We start from the raw sequence: 22,362 nt of genomic DNA, 5'->3' as shown, positions 1-22,362 counted from the left end.
TCACGTTACTGTTGAGTTTTACTGTGACAGAAATAAAGGGAGATGTGTGCCTCTTTTTTATTGATCGATGAACAGTTTGCGCTGCAGGTTCAATAAACAATCCAACAAGCAGCGGGACAGGGAGAAACCCTGGTGTGACTGGTAAATTCAAACTGCTATTACCACCACCAATAGCTAATAGAAAGCGTGACAAGAATGATACTGATCAAAAATATAAATTTGATCACACTAACATATATGACAGCAGGATATAAAGGAGGGAAATGTATCCTTTTCGACAGAAATTATTGTTTTCCTTTAGAAAATGTACCACAGAGAAAAGAATTTATTTATAACTTTAGTGGCTTTGGGTAAATTAACAGGCAGATGAGGATGATTTCTAAATTTGGCCTTTATTATTAATTACTGATTGATTGTATATATTTTAAAAAAGTACTATATGGACCTTAAAAAGGTAGATGTCCATGTGTAGTTTGATTATAGATCAGGTCTAGGTTCTATATTAATACTGTGAAAGTATCAAAGCCTCAGTCCACAGAGAAATGCACACAGCCTGTATTCAGAAACTGAGCCTTAAAACCAGCCGTCAGGACTTCTGGAACTTTGTGATGTCACAACAAAGCAGTCACCAAGCCCCGCCCACACTGGACCCACCATCCAACCTTGCAGGATTTGTTTTTTTCTGAGTGTTTTACCTGAAATCCGATATATTTTTATTGGATCACTCAGAAAACAGTCAGCCAATCAGAAGAGAGGCTCAGAGCCTAGTTACCTAGTTCCCATCTCTCTACTTCAACTTCCTGTTACTTAACGGCCAAAAAATACATGATATCAGTCAAGCTCTAATCTGTGTGGCTGTCAACTCAGCTACTGAAATCATGAGCCACATCAGTTTAATGGACCTTTATCTGTAAAAAAAAAAAAAAAAAAAAGTCTCTGTAATCATCCAGGAACCTGGGAATTTCAGGATATAGAGCAAATTCAGATCATCATGGGTGATTAAAACTGCCCCAAACTCACGGCTTACTAAGGTGATATGCGAATAATGTGAGAATAAAAAGGTGTTTTGAGTGTTTTTGTTTCGCTGAGATCAGGAATCTCATTTACATATATATATATGATAATATATATTGTTGGTTATAAGAAATCACAAGCCGCTAAATTTATATTGGTTCAGAGGTTCAGAGAGGGACGTGGGAGGAGGATGAAATAAAACTCTCCTCTCTGCATCAGCCTCCTCTATCACTGTGGAGAAGTTAGAGGAACAATAAGGTGGTTTTCCAGGGATGGATGACAAAGTCAGACAGGCTGACGAACAGAGCGGAGTGTCTGCCTGTCACACAGCGCTCTGCTGACCTCTGCTGGCAGCTACTGATCGGTACAGCACAATACACCGCCTGCCAGGGCTTTGTAAACTTCAACAGCTATTTAACTGGCCAGAATAGTTAATATATGTATAGTCCAGAGAATCTACTGCTCTCCTGCTCAGTATCAAAGAAAATGTAATAAATTCCACTTAAAGGATTTATTGCTGAAGACCCAAGCAGCCCCTTTTCTTCTTCACAGTATTATTATAGCTTATAGTGTTTTATCATCAGTGAGGATCACCAACTTTAAGCTGTAAATGACTTCAACAGGTGGAGTGAGAGGGTGATGAGTCAGACGCTCGGATGAAGGAATGATTGTGTGTGTTTCACAAGGAGGAAAAATCTAATAAACCCTCCTGACCCCCTCCTCCCTGCAGCACCAGAATATTACAAGACTGAACACAACTGTCCAGAACTGACAAGAAAATAAGAGCTCAGCTTTTTCTTTTTCTTTGACAACTTGAGTCTCATTTTGTGAGTTGTGTAGCTGGTTGTGACGACATTTAACTACTGAAGACCAGGTGTACTGATAACGAATAACTCTAATTTAGGACTGTCTCTGTTTATCCTACTGTACAATTACATGTTTGATGTGTGATGATAATCGCAGCAGGTTGTGACTTGCTGTGCTGTGTGGGTGGTCTGTATCACATGCTCTCATCTGATCACTAAACGAGGCTTTTGTCGTCCTCTACGTTAAACCAAAACACACTGTGGGTGTTGTTTTCCCTCCTGCGTTGTTTACATCAGTGTTCGGCAGCTAGCAGTCGGCTCCCTCTCTTCTACCATCACCCGTCAATCAACAGAAAAGCTTCAATGAATCACGCCGCCCGCACGTCTGCACGATATAAACAAAAACAGGACGCGCTGAAGACGACTCCACAGAGCAGTCACGGACGCTACAGGGCACCTGTGAGGTCAACTGGAGGAAATCAGTCACGGTGGGACAGGTAACCATGACACCAAGGATGGAACAGAACCATTACCACAGCAACGCAGCTGAAGTCACCGGTTAGCTGGTAACTGCAGCTTCTTTTCCACCAAAAGCTCCAGGAACTTACATTTCCTGGAGGTAGAAGCTCATTGGTGCGTTTTCCTCAGCAGGAGGATTAAACAAACTGAACCCTGTCGTATCAGAAACAGCGTGGCCGCCTTTCACACCAATCTGTTCACACAGTTACGACATTTAAACCTCTCGTCCTGCTCCGTCCTGATGATTGTCAACCACAAACTACAAGCTGAACAACACGTTTGCAGTTGCAGGGTTTTAAATGTGTCAGGTGCACGACAACGTTTTGGAAGATGCTTGACGTATTTGACCAATCAGCAATGTTCAGCACTGCAAGCCCCACCCCAAAACTCCTGGACCCTCAGAAGGTACTACATCCGGACCAGGGACTGTTCTGGGGGTAAAACCTTCTCCCTGAACTTAAGGTAGACCCTGGTCTGTGGTGGAAACACAGGTAGGGAAAGTTCCTGTGGTGGAAACATTAATTGAAACTACATTTTGAAAGTGGGAAAAATGAATACTTCAAGTTTGGTTTCATGTACAAAGAAGTGGTTTAGATAACTGTGGATTTCCTCACAGTCTGTATGATCATCTGTCTGCCTGTGTTGCTGGCCTGTTGGACTGTTTTCACACACACACACACACACACACACCTGTGTCAGTGTTATGAGAACTGATGGAATGAACAAGGCTAAAACTGTGCAAACAGAACAACAGAGTGTGATCTGGTGGTGTGTGTAGTGAGGCTGTGGACATGTGGAAACACAGATGACTTCTCCTGGCTCTGCATTAAAAGGATCAGGTAGCAGCATGCAGTGCAGTGTCGTCTCTATCAAACTACACCTGAGGGGTCAGGGCCTTCCACTCCCTTCAGTCAGTCTCTATATAACTGAAGCAAAGGATGATGGGAGCAGCAGGTTCTGTACTGTGTATGAGACTAAGAAAAAAAATCGAACCAATAGTTTTAATGGTGACTGGTTTAGAAAGTGTGAGCTCCTCAGAACAAGATGTCTGGAATGGAATGAAGAAACAAAGAGACTGAGAACATTTAGCAACATCCAGCTGTCGGACTGAAACATGCTCTGAAAACATGTCACCTGATGATGTCAGAGCCCGGTCACACCAGAGAGAGGCTCAGGGACACTCCTCTGGACAACCTGCACTCCCCATTTCTATTTGATTATTATTTTAATCTCATGTAATTAAAGGCAGTTTTTCTCCAGCACCTGTAGAGGATGATAACACTGCAGCAGCTGCCTCGGTCAATATGTAGTTTTACATGTTCACACGCTTTTTACTGGAACACAGTGCAGTACACTGCAGCTTCAGGGAGCCTCTTTAAGACCCTCTTCAGGTGCTCTCAGTCTGGTTGTTTAGTCTTACTGGCAGCTGTCACACCTGGGAACTAAACAGGTGTGACATCACCTGTCAGCAGCACAAATTAGCCAAATCTGCACTTATTTAAATCACATAACGGACACAGCAAACTTTCAGGGTCTCAGGCTACGTCCACACTTTTACGTTTTCATTTAAAACAAATCTCTTTTTCCACGTATCGCCTCCCGTCCACACGACTCCAGAGGTTTCAAGCCCCAAAAACGGAGACTTCTGCTGAACCTGTTTCAGTTTGAAATCTCTGGGGTTGTGTCGTAGACTGGACAGACAGAAACTGAGACTTTTGGAAATGATGATGTAGACAACCCACAGCCGCTCCCTGACTGGGTCTCATCAGCCTCGACTACCAGTGGTGAATACAACATGATAATGAATTACAGTGTTACTGACCCTGTTGTTTTTGCTAGCTGCTGCTGTTCAGGTAAAATCTGCATTTTAACACTGCATCCGTCTTTGCTGTTCCATGGTCGTAGTATTTTGTGCAACTAATCAACTGCAGAGCAGAATGGTCATGTAAGTATGTGTTTTCAGGTGTGTTAGTCTGGACGGAGATGGTTTTCATTTTAAAACAGCGTAGTAATGTGGACGTAGCCTCAGAGCGTTCGGCTGCTTTGCCCAGCTGGTGATCCAGTCACGCTCTGTGACCGGGCTCTTCACATCATCACAGACTGAGCTTCATCCTGAAGGAGCAGCTCAGTCTGTAGAACTACTGCACTTACACAGAGTATGTTTCCGACGTAAGGAACAGTGTCCCCACCCCCCCATACCCCACCCCTCCCCATGAATGATCCCATCACCCACCTTCACCAAAGAAAACAAACTACCAGCACTGAAACATGCAGAGGTATATAAATATCCAGTAATATTTCTCTTCAAACACCAAACAGAGCCCGATTCAGGATTCAAAGGTCCTGCAGTCTGAATCTGAAGTCACAGATAAAAACATTAAAAACAGCTGTTGGTGACGTAGAACGCGTTCCTCATGTTCCTATCTCAACATCACACCACAACGTCACTGTGCTCCGGTGCAGCCACAGCAACAAGAATCCTAACATCTCCATTGGCCTCCGTAGACCAGGATGCAGTGCAGCCAGAGGACATGTTGTGGTGAGTGCTGTGGCTCTCACTGTTTTCTACAACAACCCACGAATCTACATGTCTTCATCAAAAGGCGCTAAAGGATAATTCTGGCTTTATTACGACAGGATCCTAAAGCTGGAAACCTGAGCCCAGCTGGTTCTGACAAACCCTAAAGCCCAAACCCAGCCTGAGACCGATCGCTAACGTTAGCTCGGAAAGCTAATGCAAGAAATAACATTTGAAAAGAACCCGACATGAACCCAAAGCTTTACACAACAAAACAGCCCGAACCACAGACAGGTGGTTCACAGTCAGACAGGTTTATGTGGATTATCTAAACCAGGTGAGCTCACCTGAAATATTGATAATGAACTATTATAATACGATGGTATTATAACCAGTGGCTGACTGACAAAAACTAACATTAAAGTAAAGCAGAATTAACCTTTAAAAAGTCTGAGTAGAAAATGAGTCCATCAGTGGTACGTTACGACACTTCCTCACAAACTGAGGAGATTTACCAGTGTCAGAGGGTCTGAGGAGAACCGGTCTGGGTCTGAGGAGGACTGGTCCTTCAGTGTTGTGTGTGTCTACACTACTGTCCGTGTCTCAGCTTCACTCAGCAACATGAATCACACCAAATCAAACGGAGTCGTTCAGCTGATTCACTCGAACGCGTCATGTAAATGTCTCGACATGTCAAGGCTCCACAGACCAGAGAAAATGGCTCCTCACCTCTCCGTGGCAACGTAGCCCACATGGCTGTTAGCGCTGTCGGTCCAGACCGGACCAGACCTGATCTCTAACTTGGCAAAACAAACAAGTGTGTGTGTGTTGAGGGCGGCGGGGTGGGGGGGGGGCAGGGATCAGGAGAGGCAGAGGGAGCTGGGGGAGGAGGTCAGGGTGCAGACTGGTGTGGGGAGGCCGTAGTAGGAGGGGTCAGTGAAGGGGAAGAGGAAGAGGAGGAAGAGGAGGACGCCCAGCAGGTAGGAGGAGAGGACAGTGAGGCGGTGGGGGTGCTCCAGGGCCGTGCTGATGGCAGGGAAACCCATGTAGTTACAGAAGGAGTGGCAGAGGACGGGGCCCATCAGGTGACCTGCGACACACAGGAGGGAGGAAACATTAACCCTGAACGTACAGATTTCCAGCACCAGGTGTTGCACAGAGACCGGAGGCTCAGGTGTGTGAGGCTCTACGGCTCAGGAGCGTTCTGGTTTGTTACTGGACAGGGTCGAGGATCCGGTGGAAAAAAATGTTTTTTAAACCAACACGTGAATGTCAAGGAATCTTTCTTTAATTATCTCCTTCGACCTTCAGTCATAAAGAAAATGAATCTGGGAATAAATACCACTTCCTACACTAGTGGCACGCCTCCAAATTAAAACCTTGCGTACTGTACTTCTTACTGGTGGGACTCTCCAGTGTAACGTGTTGCCACGGTTTTGCTAACGACTAACACAGGGGTCTCCAACCTTTTTCACTCTCACAGCTACACTGACAAAATAAAAAGGGGGCTGAGAGCTCCTAATGTCTTTAATCACTCGTCACATTTATCCACATATCTTATCAAAACACTCAAACTGATCTCCAAACTAAATCAGATCAATAAGATCATCAAATATCAATATCCAAAACTCACATTTTGTACCAAAAACATCTGAAACTCACATCAGACATCACGTCATTGTCTGTTGCCATGTAGAACTAGTTTAATACGGAGAACAGTTAAATATCAAACAATGGTGGCATGAATTCATGTGTGTTTTTTTTAAGTTAAGATTGTATTTGTTTACACACTATGACTTTGTTGTTTATAAGAATTTTATGTTTGTTAAGTTCTGGAAACGGATACAGGAGATATTTCATCTCACTCACCTTTACAGGTACATGAGATGGATTTCAATTAAATCTGAATATTTCAACGTTCAGCCATGAACTAAAGAAGAAGTTGTACAGTTTAAACATAGATCTTGGATCCTGGAAACCCCAGATGTTGACTGATACACGAGGGTTCAGGTCTACATGTTGCAGCATATGATTTTCTTCTCATATAAAAACTCGTTCTTTGTAAAACCACAGGTTCTGGTGTGAAAACAATCACATTTAAAGACACATGCGAGATGTAGATGATGAAGCTGCTCACCTGTCCTGATGAAGATGAAGGCCGTGTAGGCCCCAAACACTGCTGTGTAGGAGAACTGGAACACTGTGGTGGACCAAACAAAACACAGTTCATCATCATCATCATCATCATCATCATCATCCTCCTTCCTGCTCATGTATCTCCCAGTCAGACCACATGACACAAGTCCTCACCTGCAGAGAGGAAGATCCCTGACAGCGTCCCCTGTCTGAAGCGCAGCAGCTCGATCACGTGGTGGAAGTGAGCTGGAGAAACGCAGCAACGTGAATCAGCTGGTCATCAAACACTGTCTGTCTGTTTTACATTTACAGTATCTGCTGCTGTTAAAACCATTTTCCCCATGACTGAAAACTCAAATGAAGAACAAATTAAAAAGACAAAGATTCATCCAAGTGTGGTGAGGTGCAGTTTGATTCACAGCTGGTTCATCGCGTAGCATCACAGCAACCGAGCTAAAGGTCTGACAGTTCCTTTAAAGCATCATGTAACTGATCTTTTCTGTTTATAAGTCAATTATAAAGACCAGTAAACAACAACTGATCATTTTGTCAACATAAAACTGGTTTCCATTCATTTCCATGTTGTATAGAAACAAACCAAAGCTGCATTATTAAGTCAACCATCCCTTTATCAAAGAAGATAGATGCTAATTATATGAGTTCATTCTATATCACAAATTGGTGTCTTGGTCACAGCTCAGTTTTCAGGCTGCTGACAGCGCTGTCCACTGGACACCTGAGCCGAGATCAGAAAGACCAACAGAAAGGAGCCGCCCTGCCTCCTGCTGTCTGGTTGGTAAGTTTTGTGGTTCAGTCATTTTAAGACAAGACTCAGTTTGTAAAGTTTACAGCCCGTCACGTGTAGTGTATCGACTCGGCGTCTTCTTGGCGGAACGCACTCACTGACTTTTTTTTTTTTTTTTTTTGGGGGGGGGGGGGGGGGCTGCCCTACCGTGTCAATGAATCAACACTCACCCACTCCAAAGAAGAGAGGGCAGGTGAAGATGGCAATAGAAGGACCTGCACAGGGCACCAGCATGGGCAGCATGCAGGCCCTGAACACCAGCTCCTCTGTTAACGGCGCCACCACCTGATTCCTCAACCAGCGCATGTCGCTGAAACACAACATCCAGAACCAGGGGTCTGCAGGGGGACAGAGAGCAGGAGGTGATTATTCACTAAAGGTCTCCGGCATGTCACAAACGCAAAACGTAACCACTGTCAAAAGCAGCAGGTTGTAGAGAAGTTCCAAAAGCTTCTAACTGTCACATGATTGGCTGTCTCACCAAATGCCACCCTCATCCCATCCATGAAGCTCCAGGGGCAGTCCATGGCCAGCTGCATGAGGGGGCCCAGAAACAGGACCTGCAGTGCACACGCACACACGCACACACACACGTACACACACACACACACACACACACACACACACACACACACTATTAGTGACATAAAACAGCCCAACTATCAGCATATCGGTACAAACATATGTCAAACAAGGATTTTACAGTTTTTAATGCTCAGTAAAATGAACAATACAGCTGCACTGAAATGATGGATCCACTACATAACAACAACAACTGTCTTCATTTTAACATAGAAACACACCTTTGTGTGAAAGGCCTTTCTATAAACTGCCCACTATCAACAACACGGAACCTGATCCACTTCTGATCCAGGTCCGGCTCACAGGGAGAGACGTGAGGCAAAGATACTGCACGAGGTGAAGGGGACGGTGATTTAAATAAAATAGGAAGTTAGTTATCGTAGTTGGGCTGCTTTAGTTTACTCACCTCTCTAAGTTATAATTCAGTCAACTCTGAACATACAGACATCACACACATATTTTATTTTTAGATTCAGTGTGACTCAGTGTCACGAATAAACGTCCATAAACTCATCAGAAATCATAGAGAAAATCTGCTCTTTTTACCTCCCTGAGAATCAGCAGGATCCGAAGCTTTCCTCAGCATGGCAGTGGTCTAGTGGCAGTGGTCTGTACATGCATGAGTACATCACCAAGAGGAACTGCTTACCGCTAATTCAGCTACTTTTAATGGAGCCAATTTGCAAAAAAAGTCAACAAAAACAGGCAAAAAAAAGTTACGATGAACTTAAGTTGTAGCCCACAGCTAACTCGCTGACTCCATCACTATACTTCCTGTTTTAATTGTAGTTTCAAAACCTAAAAGCAGGATTATCCCCCAAACAGAACTTATACAATAATAATAATAATAATACTAATAATATTAATAATAACAATAAGTGTGTCATGTCTGTGTGCTCAGAACTGATAGTTATGACTCCTAGATGTCATATGACTTTTGACAAAGTGGAAGGCGCCATAATTGTCTCCATGAGGGTGTCACAGCCTCTGCTGCTGCGAACTGTGTACAAGCTAACTAACTATCAGTTGTTTTTAGGACACGTCCCCGTCACTTCACACAGTATCTTCGCCTCACGTCTCTGGCCCCCCATCACCATCACCACCATCATCATCCTCATCATCATCATCATCATCATCATCAACAACATGATGGGAGATGTGTTTCTTACCATGGTGAGCGCTAGAGGAAGTATGACGGCAGGAATGAGGCCTTCAAACCGGATCCCCATGAGAGCCAGTAACGATGGGCCAGTCTGAGACAGACACACACACACACACACACACACACACACACACGCGGGCACAATAAGTGAAGAAAAGTCAGGCTCTGACTAATAATACCACAGGTAAAGTGTCAGAGAGCAACAGTACACATGGTTCACCAGGTCCTCGGGTGTTGGAGCTGAATGTACAGACTGTGGTTCAGTGACTCACCCTCACACCTGTGAATTCTCTCCATGCCCACACAAAGAGAGGAGACAGGCCCGACACGATCAGCACACTGGTGAAGCGTCTCTTTATCACAGTGGGATGATCTCTGAGAGTCAGACAATGATCACACAGTCATCAGCACCACAGAGGAAGAGGAGTGGGGACCCTGAACCCTCATGTTACACCAAAAAGTTCAAAAATTGTATAATTTTAACGCTTCTCGGACTCTTGCTTATTCTATCTCAGTCAAGGTTTTATTACTTTGGCAAAGCTACTTCCCATGCATCCACACTACTTTAATAATTACTATGTCTCAGCCTGAACCTGCAACTTCCAGGAGTCATTACTGGTTGTTATGATGAGTGGAAGTAAAAAAAATAATAGATAAAAATGAAGGTGAAGAAAATGCATTTGAATCAAAACATGGAGTGATAAATAATACCACCTGTACCTGGCTGTACTTTAACAAAAATAATCCTAACTGAAATCTCAACAAACAGACTTTATCGAGGAAACAAACTGAATTGACAGTAAGTGTAGTAAAGATACACTTCATATCCAAGATTTAACATGGACCGCTGCATGGCCTTTGTTCATTTTCCTTTATTTATATATATATATATATATATATATATACACACACACACACACACACACACACCACACACACACACACATATACAATTTATGTATTTGCTTTTGTTGAAATTTGCATCTGTACATGCAAAACACCTGGGGGACAGCAAGCTCAAATATTGGCAGTGGCAGCTCGGCTTGGACCAATATTGCAATATTACTGAATATTTCAATATTTCCCATCACATGCATTTTTTTCATAACAATGAAATCTTTTTGTGTGTGTGTGTGATACTTTTTTTTTTTTTGCAGTTTTGCAGTTTCCCCTGCTGCAGAGTTGGACCCTCATTTCACTGCTTATATTGTGCTTATAACAGAAAGTGCAAAAAAATATTTCAAATAAAATGTCAATCAAGTTCATCAAATCATTTGATGATTCATCACTCCATTTTTCAATTCACATTCATATCATTACTTCCATTGTTAATTTGTAAGCATTTTCACCACTACCATTTTTGTCAGTTAATTTCTGTTACTTCTGCCCCTCATTGGTTGCCGGGCAACTGCTCCCAGCTAATAAATATTCCAGCAGATAACTACCTGTAAAACAACAGGCTGATGTTTTTCCACTCTCGTTTTTGGACAGTTTAAACTGGCCACAGCATGTTTCATATGGAGCTTTGAAGCATACAGTCACAGCCTGACTAACAGTTTCCCCATTTCCAGTGTCTTCAGCTAAGCTAACAAGCTACAGGTAGCTTCATATGTAGCCTAGAAACATCAATGTCACAACGCTCCACAAAAAGCAACTACGCCTTCACAAAAATGGAACAAATCCTTTAAGTTATTTCAAGATAAATTAAACTTCAGTCACATAAAATAAAGAGCTTCTGATTGGGTCACAGGAAATTGTTAAATTTTTTGAAATGTAAATAATATTCAGCCCATTGTGCTTAATATCCGAGGCTGAGGGCCTATATTTCATGAGGGTTCCCTTCAAAAGTTGATTGTCTCAGTCACATTATATGATCATATGATCACTCCAAGCAGCAGGTGACAATGACAGTGTCAGCATTATTAGAAGTTCAGAGAAGTAGAGACAAAGCTCAGTCAGTCACACTGAGGTGCTGATGTGAGAAAGAGAAAGTGTATTACCTCTGCTGTCCTGACACCTTTAGGTTATACTGCTCTAACACAAATGCATATCAGTCAACAAAGCTGGGCTTAATTAACTGAAACCTGAGCCGGGTAGTTTTATTCCAGTGTGGATGCACTGCTTGGTCTGTGGTCAAAAAGTGAAGCTGTTATCGTCTCTGTGCCTGGTTACACAGGTTAGTCCGGACTCGGCTGCAGCCCCAGCTCGGAGTGTGGAGCGGCACGTTGCTCGGCCACAGAGCGGCGCTAATGTCTGTCACTACAGTGTGTGAGCACATGCTCAGAGGGAAGCTGTGCCGTTTATGACTTTTCTAACACAGTATTTGTGACTTAAAGTTAAAAGCCCGTTGAGTGCTGACTCACAAATGTATAGATAAGAACCTAATTCCTGTCAGAATGAACATAACTGAATCAGGTAGCGTTAGGAAAGTGTAATAAAACCATAATGTCCTCAGTATACTACAAACAGCTGTGTGTGGCTCACCTCGGCAGGTCACTCCTCCACACGTACAAACTGCCAACATAAGAACAAGCAAGCAGTAGACAGGACAGCACTGACAGCCAGCATAAACCATCTGGAGCTACGAAGTCGCCATTGCTGTGTTTCATCTCCTCTGTCAGAAGGTTTGGTAGGAAATCCTTCTCCTCCGCCATGACGACCGCCGGTTGAGACTATACCAAACAAGTACTGGGCACCGGGACGGCCGCTGGACCATCTAACCAGATAAAACACCCGCCAACATGAGCTGGGGAACTGTCAATAATCTTCTTTCGAAACGTAAGCTAACGTAGCTAGCAGGAGTGCTAGCTTCTCCGGCGCTGTATTTCTACGTCATAAAAATGTTCCTTCTTCTTCTTCTTCTTCGATGTTTCTGGTGGCGGTTGCCTTTACCGCCATCCTGTGACGCTCAGTTTGTCCTCTATTGTTTGGCTGCGGTCGAAAAGTCAAAATAAACCCCTTTCCTAAGCACTTAAACGTCATGATGTCAAGGAAAGATCTGAAGGAGAATTCATAATGACTAATAAGGAACCCGACTGCACATACACAAATCTTTTTTTTTTTAACTAACTTTATTTATACGACATTGACGATAAATCCTCCATTCCTCACCATAAAAAAAGAAAACAGGATTGAAATGTTGAAATATGACAACATGAAAGAAAAATACAAATAGAGATAGTTGAGCCATTAAAATAATAATGAAATAGATAAAATAAATAAAAATTTCATTTTTAAATTCAGTTATAGTGCATTACACAATGGGAGGGGATTTGGTGAAATGAGATTTTGTATAGACTATAGTATTTTGTTATGATGATATTGTTAACTATGTTCTTCATGACGACTCCTAACTGTATAAAGAAATCTATATTTATGGATTTGGCTTCAGTCAATCAGACAAGGATTTCCATCAGTTCTGGATCGTGTCACAAAGTACATGACACAGACTGAAAGTAAATCCCATTACCTTTGTGTCAGAGGTGATGGGATTTGCATGGATTTTGACTAAGAAAATACCTTTGATGGCACTGCTGTGTCTGATGCCGCTGACCTTTACTCCGGAGCAGTGCACAAGTCACTAAAAATCATGCATCATTAAGAGCTCGTGGAGATGTGTGGACAGTCCTGATGTCTCCCCTCATGAGTTATTCTGCTGCAAACTGCCAAATGGAAACTAAGCTGGTAACAGTAATTTCAGTTACTTATGAATGCTTGTAACATTAGTACAAAAATGTTCACCATCAACTCTAAAATGCTGTTTTACCAAGACACTGGCTGCATTTGAATGAATTACAGATTTTCGCCCTTTTGTGTGAATTTGGATCCTCCTGATCCTCCTTTGATTTCTGGGACTTCTTATACTCAGACAGGTGTGTTCCCTGAGAGAAAAATCGATATACTTCTTCCCATCTTTTCTCCAAAGCGATAGAGAGAGACGGGCGATAACTCTATGACACACTAGTATCTAGTGTTGTTATAACAGAGATACATATCTCACTTAAATATGTTTTTTGAGCTGAGTGTACAGTGATACAAGAGATAACAAACACTGTACGCCATTATCAGCTAGCTTCCAAAGCCAGTTTCAAATCTTCTTCAATCCAGCATGATGTGTCCATTTTGTAAATTATGATCCTATTTAAACGAAAAAAGACAATAAAGCAGAGAATACTTTAGGGTGTGGCTACCTTGTGATTGTGAAGCCCCTACCCTGCACAGTGACCTGCCAGTCAGGACAGAGGATAGAGACCTTTGAGTTTTGTGTTTGTGTTTTCAGTTCATGAAAGTTGAACATTTTGTTTGCCTAGAAATGTCTTGTTGAATATTCGGTTTTACTAAAGGAGTTGGCTGCTCAAACTTTCCGATAAGTAGCTACATTTTGTTTTTAGCTTAGCATTTAGATTAGCATCCCTGTTAATATCACAATTAATATCAATTACAGCCTGCTAACCCAGCTAGCATTAGCTGCTACCTTAGTGGGCTGGTAACCTGTGTTAACCACAGACAGGCTGTTAACCATACTGGTGGCTAATCAGTCAAAGACTGACGAAAAGATAAATGGTTTATTGTTGCGAGCAGGTGGTGGTCATGACAAGAGCTTTAGCCATCGTTGCGTTTACAAGACAAGAGGTTCTAATACGTCCCCTGAGCAGATACATCTTCAGGGCAGATTGGAGGCTACAGGGAATCGCTAACAGAAAGTGATGAGACAGGCAGGGGCTAGCTGGTTAGCATGCTAACTTCAGTAGAAGGAAAGACGTGATAGTCCATATCCAACCTCAGTACCACCAGACTTTGGAGCAGTTTCTTTCCTCAGGCTGTGAGAAGGGTGAATTCATCCTCCGCACTTATTTTCATGACTTGATTATTTATTCATCCATTTATGTAACTTTTGTTGTGAAGCATAGAGGGACTACATCTGTAATTCCGTTACACAATCCTGTGTTGTATAATGATAATAAAAATGAATCTTGAATCGTGAATGTTCCTCATTGGATGAAGTGGAATCCCTCACTGTTCATCTAGTGCCATCATTATGTTACAGAGACCATTATTATCTTTAATGTGCATCTGCAATGAATGCAATTGTGTGTAGACAGAGAAGAAGACACAATTCACAATAATTAAAATAGGACTTGGCTCCATCATGTACATGCACATATTTAGCCATACAAGCTCATTTTCACCTAATAAACAACATTAAAAAAGACACACAAAAGCTCATAAGAACTGACAGATAGTGAGACTAAACTGTCAAATAATCAAAATATATGGGTCAATTAAAAAGAACACATTGAAGAAAGCTATCATGCTGTACAACGTCATATTTTAATGATTTGAGTGTGACCTGTTTAAATAGTAAGTATTCAGATCTACCTGATGACAATGCAGAAAGTTCAAGTAACATTTCTATAGTTTCTTCTTTCTTTCTATCAAACCAATTAATTAAATGGTTGCCCAAAAAACTTTGATTTCAAATGGAGCTAAATGGGGTCCAGGCCATCCCAGGCCTCACTGGGGAGCTGACATTTCATCCATCTTTACAGTCATTGGCTTAGACTGGATAAGTTCTTGAAGGCACCACATTCAGAGCCTGAATTTTATCAACATCAAATAAAAGTCTCCAAGAAGTCCTCCGACCTGAACAAACATATAACCTGAAAAGGATGGTGATTTGAGTTAAAATAAGTACTTCCTCAACCTTACACAATCTTTGTTGTCATGGTTACCATATAAACAGCTACTTTCATATGGGAAACGATCACATTCTCCTGTGTCATATTTCTGTTTTGTTGACCCATCCATCCACCACAGCCTCCTCCTGACGTGGACTTTGTCTCTCTTTATACAACATAACCGCACTTTTCCATTTGCTCCTGTCATCATTACTACCACCACTAGATGTCTCCTAGCAACAAAACGTAACTATGGGTCATAATAACCTGCTGCACAGACGACCTATGGGCTCGTTTTTCACAGGACAGTCTTTTTATGGTGTAACAAGATTGCCAGAGAGAGAGAGAGATAGAGAGAGAGAGGTACTGTTTTTGCAATTTGCAGTAATTATTTAAATCTATTTATTTAATTATTTTTTAATTAATCAATGATATTTCTTCTCCTCTCATTATTGGATATTGTATTATCCTGGACACAATGTTGTTCACCAGACACTCCTGTCAATAAAGCATAGTGAATTGAAAATGTATAAACTGAGAGGGGAGGTGTGGGTGAGGGAGAGAGAGAGAGAGAGAGAGCTAGAGAGAGAGGCGTGACATCGGGCTGTCTGCTCTTATAGTCGGGAGGAATGAACGTGTCTCAGTCTCCGGTGAAACGTGAACGGAGGAGAGGCGATGCTCCTGCTTCAGATGCCCTGCGCTCCCTCCTCTTCTTCTTCCTTTTCTTCTCCTTCTTCTTCTTCTTCTTCTACTCTCCTGTTCTCCGTCTTTACGCTTCCTAGGCCTTACGGGGACTGACGGTACCCGCGCACACGCTCACATCCAAGGGGGGAGGAATTACACGCAGACCCGAGCCGGTCCCGGACCTCCATCGGCAAACATCAGCGGGTACGGGCCTGTTTATCTGATCCGTCCCATCCCCTGTCTTTATGATAGCGGCTCCATCCACAGAGAGCAGATGGCAGGAGGCGGCAGCTGGCCTGTTGTCTGCTGTACTGCTCTTCTAGGGAGGTGGTGGAGGTGAAAGTCACTTTTTTATTTGTGGATGCTGACTTTATCACCTTGATTCAGGCTGACGTGAGTCTTTGTGAGGTAAATTGATTGGTAAGTGATGTGAATGGATTCAGCTCTTATTAGTGGATCTGAGCCTTTTTTATTGTTTACCTCTATATCACTGCTGTGTGTGTGTGCGTGTGTGTGTGTGACAGGGAAATGTGTGTTTGTGCGTAAGGAGGGTGTGTGTGTGTGTGTGTGCTGATACCTTCCGTACATGCAGTGTGTGTGTTGACTGTGCGGTGGTTTCCCCTGTGTACAAACCCATCCCGCAGACACTGGTGTTTATTTACCGAAGACAGGAAAAGAATCATGCATGTTGTGTGGATGCTGATCTCTCCTCCTCCTCCTCCTCCCCCCTCCTCCTATTTAATGTGAAACCTGTTTACGGCCAAATCCGATCACGTTACTACATCATCATGTCTTAACAGAGAGGAGGAGAAATACGTGTCCATCCACGCAGCGTGGCCCTGGGAAAAACGCAATCCGCTGCAATCCGCACAGACAGAGCAGGAATAATAAGAGGAGAAAGAGGCCATGTTTGAATCATCCTGGACACAGATATGAAGCATTTTCTGGCGCATTAACGTTTTCATGTCACATTTCCCAGCTTCTAGATGATTCCAGGAGGCTGACAGGAGGAAGAGGAGGAGGAGGAGGAGGAGGAGGGATAGTTGGAGAAAATGAGCTCAAAATGGCTCACAACAGAAAAAAGTAGTAGCAGTGCTGTGGTGTTATTCATGATCCAACAGTATAGTTGTTTGCTGAGTAATGAGTCATATTTGTAGCTTGCTGGGAAAATGACATGATTCTGGGCTTAAAGCATATAGACCCTTGGTGGTGGTGGTGTGTGTTGTGATCATGGCTGGTGCTGGTTGCAGATATGTGGAGCCAAAATATGTCAAACTAGATGACGGTCAGTGTCACCCACCTCTGCAATAATGGATAAGCGCTGACATCTGTCCATAAAGAAGCTCTTAATAGTAATCTTACTTTAAAGGCAGTTACAGATGTTGGATTTTAATCCTGTGGTACTTTTGTAAAAAAAAAAAAAAAAAGAAATGACACAATCTTCCTCTTACAAACAAAAAGTTACATTCATGCTCAATTAAATGCGCCCTTGTTGTATTCAATACACTCTGGGTTGTTGCTGCGCAGCTTAGATAGCACAATAAAACTTCTGGTTCCTCGGCCCACATCTGGCCAGATTCTGGTTGTTACCCTCTGGTGTTATCTCCGGTGTGTGTTCCAGAATCGCTCCAGATGTGGAAGTAGCTTCTGGCAATTGTGCTATATGGGCCAGATTTGGGCCGTGGAACCGGACGTATGCTAGGCCAGAACAAAACAAGCTTGTGGCCCAAGTATGGAAACAGCAAATATTGCTGTATGACCATTAGAGAATGTTGCTAATGTTAGCTAACGTTATCAGATCTTAAAATATCTGGGCTATATTGCTGTGTAACGTCTTTACTGGTTCAGTTCCCTGACTGTACTGGTGCTGCTGTTGCAGTGTGTTTTCAGCATAAAACTGTCAGGCTAACTTTAAACGAACCTTTTATCAACAAATACAGTTTATGCACAGTAAGTGTTTCCCATCAAAGCTTGTTTTATGTATTCCTGAAGTATTGCAAAAAAAAAAAAACAGGACATTTTTCTGCCCTTGCTGGTGAGAGTTTGGTGCAACTGACCATATATGTACAAAAACACACACTCACTCTCTCTCTCTCTCTCCATCTCTCTCTCTCATTCTGGTGTGACTACCACTATTAGCAGTGCTATTAGTGATGCAGTAACAGTATGTCACTGTCACTGAATATCAATAACTGTAGCAGAAGCCGTTGCACTGTCAGTATTTAAAGTATTTATAAGATCAATAGCATCAGCAATACAATAGTAGATGTAGTAGTAATATCACTGATTGTAGTTGTTTTAGCAGTAATGGTGCCAGCAATAGTAACAGTACCACCAATACTGGTAGTACCAGTAGGTTGGTGGTAGCAGTTGTAAAAATACTAATTGTTTAGTATTACTAGAACTTTAGTACCATTGACCGAAGTGATAGGACACACAGGAGTAGCATAATTGACCAATTATATTAGCCAAGCTAGCACAAATGCTAGCACCACTGTCACTAATTACCTATTCACAGTATAAGTGACATTGGCTAAGTTACTAAGCTACTTTAACATCACTTCATGTGTCTCGAAATTGTCTTTATTTACAGAACCAGGAGCATTAAGTACTTCAGATACAAATGAAGCAGAAAGTAGGAGATAATAATTACATAACTGCTAATATCTTTTGGTCATCATTGTAATACAGCTGTAAAAATCTTGCAACAGAGGAAACAGATACATAATAACTAACTGCCCAACATGTAGAGAATTTGGTTCTGAAACTGCAGTAAGTAAAAACCACAGCTTCAAACAAGAGATTTTATGTGTGTGTGTGTGTGTTTGTGTGTGTGTGTGTGTGTGTGTTTTTGTGTGGCAGCGAGATGAGGTAACACAGCAGCAGCCCACCTGTCAGGCTCTCACAGAGCCTGAGGTCAAACTGAGAGGAGGTGAGCCTGCAGAAACAGAAAAGGGAGATTTAAAACAACACAAAAATAGTTTGAGTTGCTGGTGAAATGTTGTGAAGTGGTTCTTTGAGCTCTGGTTTAAAACCCGTTTCAATATGAAGCCGATTCACTTCGAGGGTTGAAACTGAGGGAAAGGGAGTTTGTCAAGGGTAATAAGGGTCGCTTGGGGATTGTGTAAGAGCAAAGCTGTCAACACAGAGGCTGGATTTACATGTGAATGAGGATACCATACTGATGCTGACCTTCTGTTTACTGGCCTTGTACTAAAGACCTGATATAAACCTGCTATTGACTTGCAGTCTACATAAAGACATCTGATCATAGGGCCTTTGCATTTACATCTCGCATTACTAAGAATTCTTATCTAAATTCTTCCTGCATCGTGATCGGACATCAGTATGCAAATTAGGTAGGCAAACTTGTTAGCATCCATGGTGTGCGACAGGTCAAGTGAGGCAAAATGTGATACTGTTACTGTTAACATTCAAAGCAACAGTAAAATGAATCCGGCCCATACTTGGGCCACATGTTGTTTTCTTCTGGCCCAGAATACGCCTGGTTCCACGGCCTAAATCTGGCCCATATTCAGCATTATTGTCAGATGCTACTTCCACATGTGGGCCAATTCTGGCACACACACAGAAAATCTTCTGGCTGTCAGTCAATACTGGAGGATAACAGCCAGACGTTGCCCAGATGTGGAAGTATATGGGCCAGACTCGGGCCGAGGACACAGGCATATTTGGGCCATAAGTTTAATTTTGCTGTCTAAGGGTCACGTGAGGTGATGTTACAGTACACTAAGTTAAAATTACTTATACTGTAAGATAATCAGTACCGGTGGAGAATCTTGCTAGCTGGTCAGGTGATCCTCATCTTGCAAATTATAGTGGCCCCTTCAAGAAGCAGTGCTGCTGTAGGAGCTCTACTTATTTTTACTTTGCAAACAATGTCCTCATCTGTAGCTTTTTGACAGACAGTTGGAGGTAGCAGATAGAGGCGGAGTTAGGTGACCTTTCAACTTGCTGGGTGGACTATTCTTAGAAACACAAGCAGTCAGACGATCAGACAGGTTGTAAACAAACCCCAAGGTTAGCCAAACTTATTTGGAAAAAAAAAAAAACGATGACAAACAGTAAAGTTATTACCCAGAGTTCCCATTGTCAGAATCCAACACAGTTTACAAACCAACTTCCTGCTTCAAATTTTACTTCCTGCAGTTAGTGATTGTTAGCAGCAGAACCCAAGTTGTAATTTACTGGAAATATCCTTTAATTTAGGTCATTAAGGTTATGATTTACGATTTTGTTTTGGTTTTTTGGCTGCCAGCAGCACTGTTAAATCCAAACCTTTTACCTCAGCTCACTTTCATTTCATTTGTGGAGGTGACATCAGCCGGTGTATTTTTACCCATGATCTTTATTTTCTGGAACCGCACGGTTCAAAAATGCTGACTTATTTCCAGTTATCACAATCACCAAGTGTGGTGCTCTGTGAGGCAGCTCAGAAGCTGTTGTCATACTTGATGTTGCATAGCAACAAGCATGATGTAACCATATGGTGTAACACTGAGCCCGAAGCTGAGATCTCAGCACCAAATAATTGTCGGGTCATTAGATGTCACTTAGACATCTCATCCTTCATCCTTTGAGCTACAGGACCACAAATATCTTACTGATTGTCCCTTCATTGATATTAAATATCATCATAAAGTCTCAGCATCACTCCAGAAACCCTGATGGTGACCTTCAGGAGGCCATGATGGCGGCTCATTAGTTTGGGTGGTATGTTGGCTTCTCTCTCAGCTGTCTGAAGGGCAGTGACTTGTGCTTAATGTTGAGAGGAGAGAACAAAGGTGAGAGTCTCAAACATTTCCTTTCACCTTCGTCTCCACTGAGGCTGTGAGGCTGGTCTACAAACAAAGTCACGTGACCTGGCCTCCCGGGACTGTTCAGATTAGACCTGATGAGTGCTACAGGTGCAGTCTCTCTCTCTCTCTCTCTCTCTCTCTCTGTCTGAGCATTTCCATTCTTGCTCTTTTCCCTCATTTCGTATGGGCTTATTGCGTCTCAGACAGCAGGGATATTTAGGAGCAGACAGGACTGCAGGACACATACTCCATCACAGCACTGCAGCAGACACGCACACACACACTCACACTAATATATCACAGTTGCTAGCTACATAATACTGGATGGGTTTCTTATCATGGAGAGAAACTTCTAGATGATGTAAGGTTTGCACTGAACATACAGATTAATGATGCAGGTAATACAGTAAGGCAGCTTACTAGCATGCTGCAGACTGTATACAATCATAGCATTCATAATATTTTTTTGTCCATTTGACATATACCTTCAAAAACTAATCCAGTCTGTGTTTAGTGCTAATTATTAGCATGCTAACAACACTAAAAGATGGTGAACCATAGACTGTATGTAAGATGGGCATAGCCTCTTTGATGTCACCCACAGGTTTCTGAAGAGCGGCGTTGAAGCTCAGAGTGCGCTGCTCTACCGTAGGCATCTTGGCAGTGTCTGACTCCGCCCCTAACTCCCAGCTAATCCAAAAATGGCCAAAGAGGAGGGGCACGTGTGGAGTGTAACGTTGCTGCTTTGTGGCAAGCATATGCTCACCCACCTGTCACTCAAAGAGGCTGCACCCTCAATTATACATAACTTTAAGCCATATAAAAATGTAAACAGGTGAGTTATCATTAGTGTAATTTTAGCTTTTAGCTTCGCCTCACAGAGCTTTTTGATTACAGTGCTGGACTTTGCTGATGATGATCCTGGTAACGTTACCTAGCTTTACATAGCTACTGTGCGATGTCTGAAATTATTATACACATTTTTGTATTGTTTGTTTCATTTTTTTGAGTATATATTAAAGTCTAAGAGGAATGCCTCCTCTCCTTGTTGTCCTCCCTTTTATGATTCTGGTATGTTACGTTAGACTGTTGTGGGTCCTAAAGTGACAGTAGGCAAATTTCATTTGTTTGTACTATGTAACATTTCCATCTTTGTTATTTCTCTCAGAAACACGGCTGTTAGTTTCAGTAACTATAAAGAGGTATATGTCTGATCCTCTGGTTTAGACAATAGTAGGACCTGATGTTATATTATGGTCGTGTTGTATTAATATAATTATGAATGCCACTAGAGTTGATGTCATACAGTGTCATATCATCTTGAATGTGTATTAATATTCAGAGATGTTTGTGAAGGGAATGACACATCTCCATTATCATGATCCATCAACAACATTATGAACATCAATAACCATCATTTCAGTGCACATCTATATAAAAGTTAAGACTTCTTATCAAATCATCATCATCGTAGAAACTTTTGTCATTCAGCAGCACGATAAACCTAAACCTCTCAATCTAATTATTACCGTGGCAGATTCTCATTACAGATGTATTGTGGTGGCCAGTGTATTTAGGGTCAAAGTTAAGAAGACTGTGGAAGATCAGGACTGTGTTCGCTCAGCCATGGTGCTGTGC

General features: G+C 42.3%; 2 protein-coding genes across 2 annotated transcripts in view; one reads left to right on the top strand and one right to left on the bottom strand.

Moving 5' to 3' along the window:
- Positions 1 to 4,562: 4,562 nt before the first annotated feature.
- rce1a (Ras converting CAAX endopeptidase 1a) lies at positions 4,563 to 12,491 on the bottom strand. Its single transcript, XM_056369363.1, has 8 exons — positions 12,027 to 12,491; positions 9,815 to 9,917; positions 9,550 to 9,633; positions 8,280 to 8,358; positions 7,969 to 8,136; positions 7,168 to 7,239; positions 6,995 to 7,057; positions 4,563 to 5,947 (listed from the first exon to the last, which is right to left on the bottom strand). The coding sequence occupies exons 1-8, from the start codon at positions 12,194 to 12,196 to the stop codon at positions 5,718 to 5,720; spliced, it is 969 nt and encodes a 322-aa protein (XP_056225338.1). The 5' UTR covers positions 12,197 to 12,491; the 3' UTR covers positions 4,563 to 5,717.
- A 3,321-nt stretch (positions 12,492 to 15,812) lies between these two features.
- Positions 15,813 to 22,362, top strand: part of peli3 (pellino E3 ubiquitin protein ligase family member 3) — a 29,582-nt gene continuing 23,032 nt past the window's right edge. Inside the window, exon 1 of the mRNA XM_056369743.1 lies at positions 15,813 to 16,108. The gene's annotated coding sequence lies outside the window, so the exon portion shown is untranslated. The remainder of the gene's footprint in view (positions 16,109 to 22,362) is intronic.

The sequence above is a fragment of the Seriola aureovittata genome, chromosome 23 (genome assembly GCF_021018895.1).
Source record: "Seriola aureovittata isolate HTS-2021-v1 ecotype China chromosome 23, ASM2101889v1, whole genome shotgun sequence".
Lineage (NCBI taxonomy): Eukaryota > Metazoa > Chordata > Actinopteri > Carangiformes > Carangidae > Seriola > Seriola aureovittata.
This window is presented reverse-complemented; position numbering and strand designations above follow the sequence as displayed.

What these genes read in the sequence shown, in the direction of transcription:
- rce1a (XM_056369363.1), bottom strand. Translation starts at nt 12,196, where the DNA reads ATGGCGGAGGAGAAGGATTTCCTACCAAACCTTCTGACAGAGGAGATG. An exon ending in TTCCTCTAGCGCTCACCATG is followed by an intron (nt 8,359 to 9,549) that starts GTAAGAAACACA and finishes TGTGCACTGCAG; the next exon opens with GTCCTGTTTCTGGGCCCCCT. An exon ending in TGGGATGAGGGTGGCATTTG is followed by an intron (nt 8,137 to 8,279) that starts GTGAGACAGCCA and finishes GTCCCCCTGCAG; the next exon opens with ACCCCTGGTTCTGGATGTTG.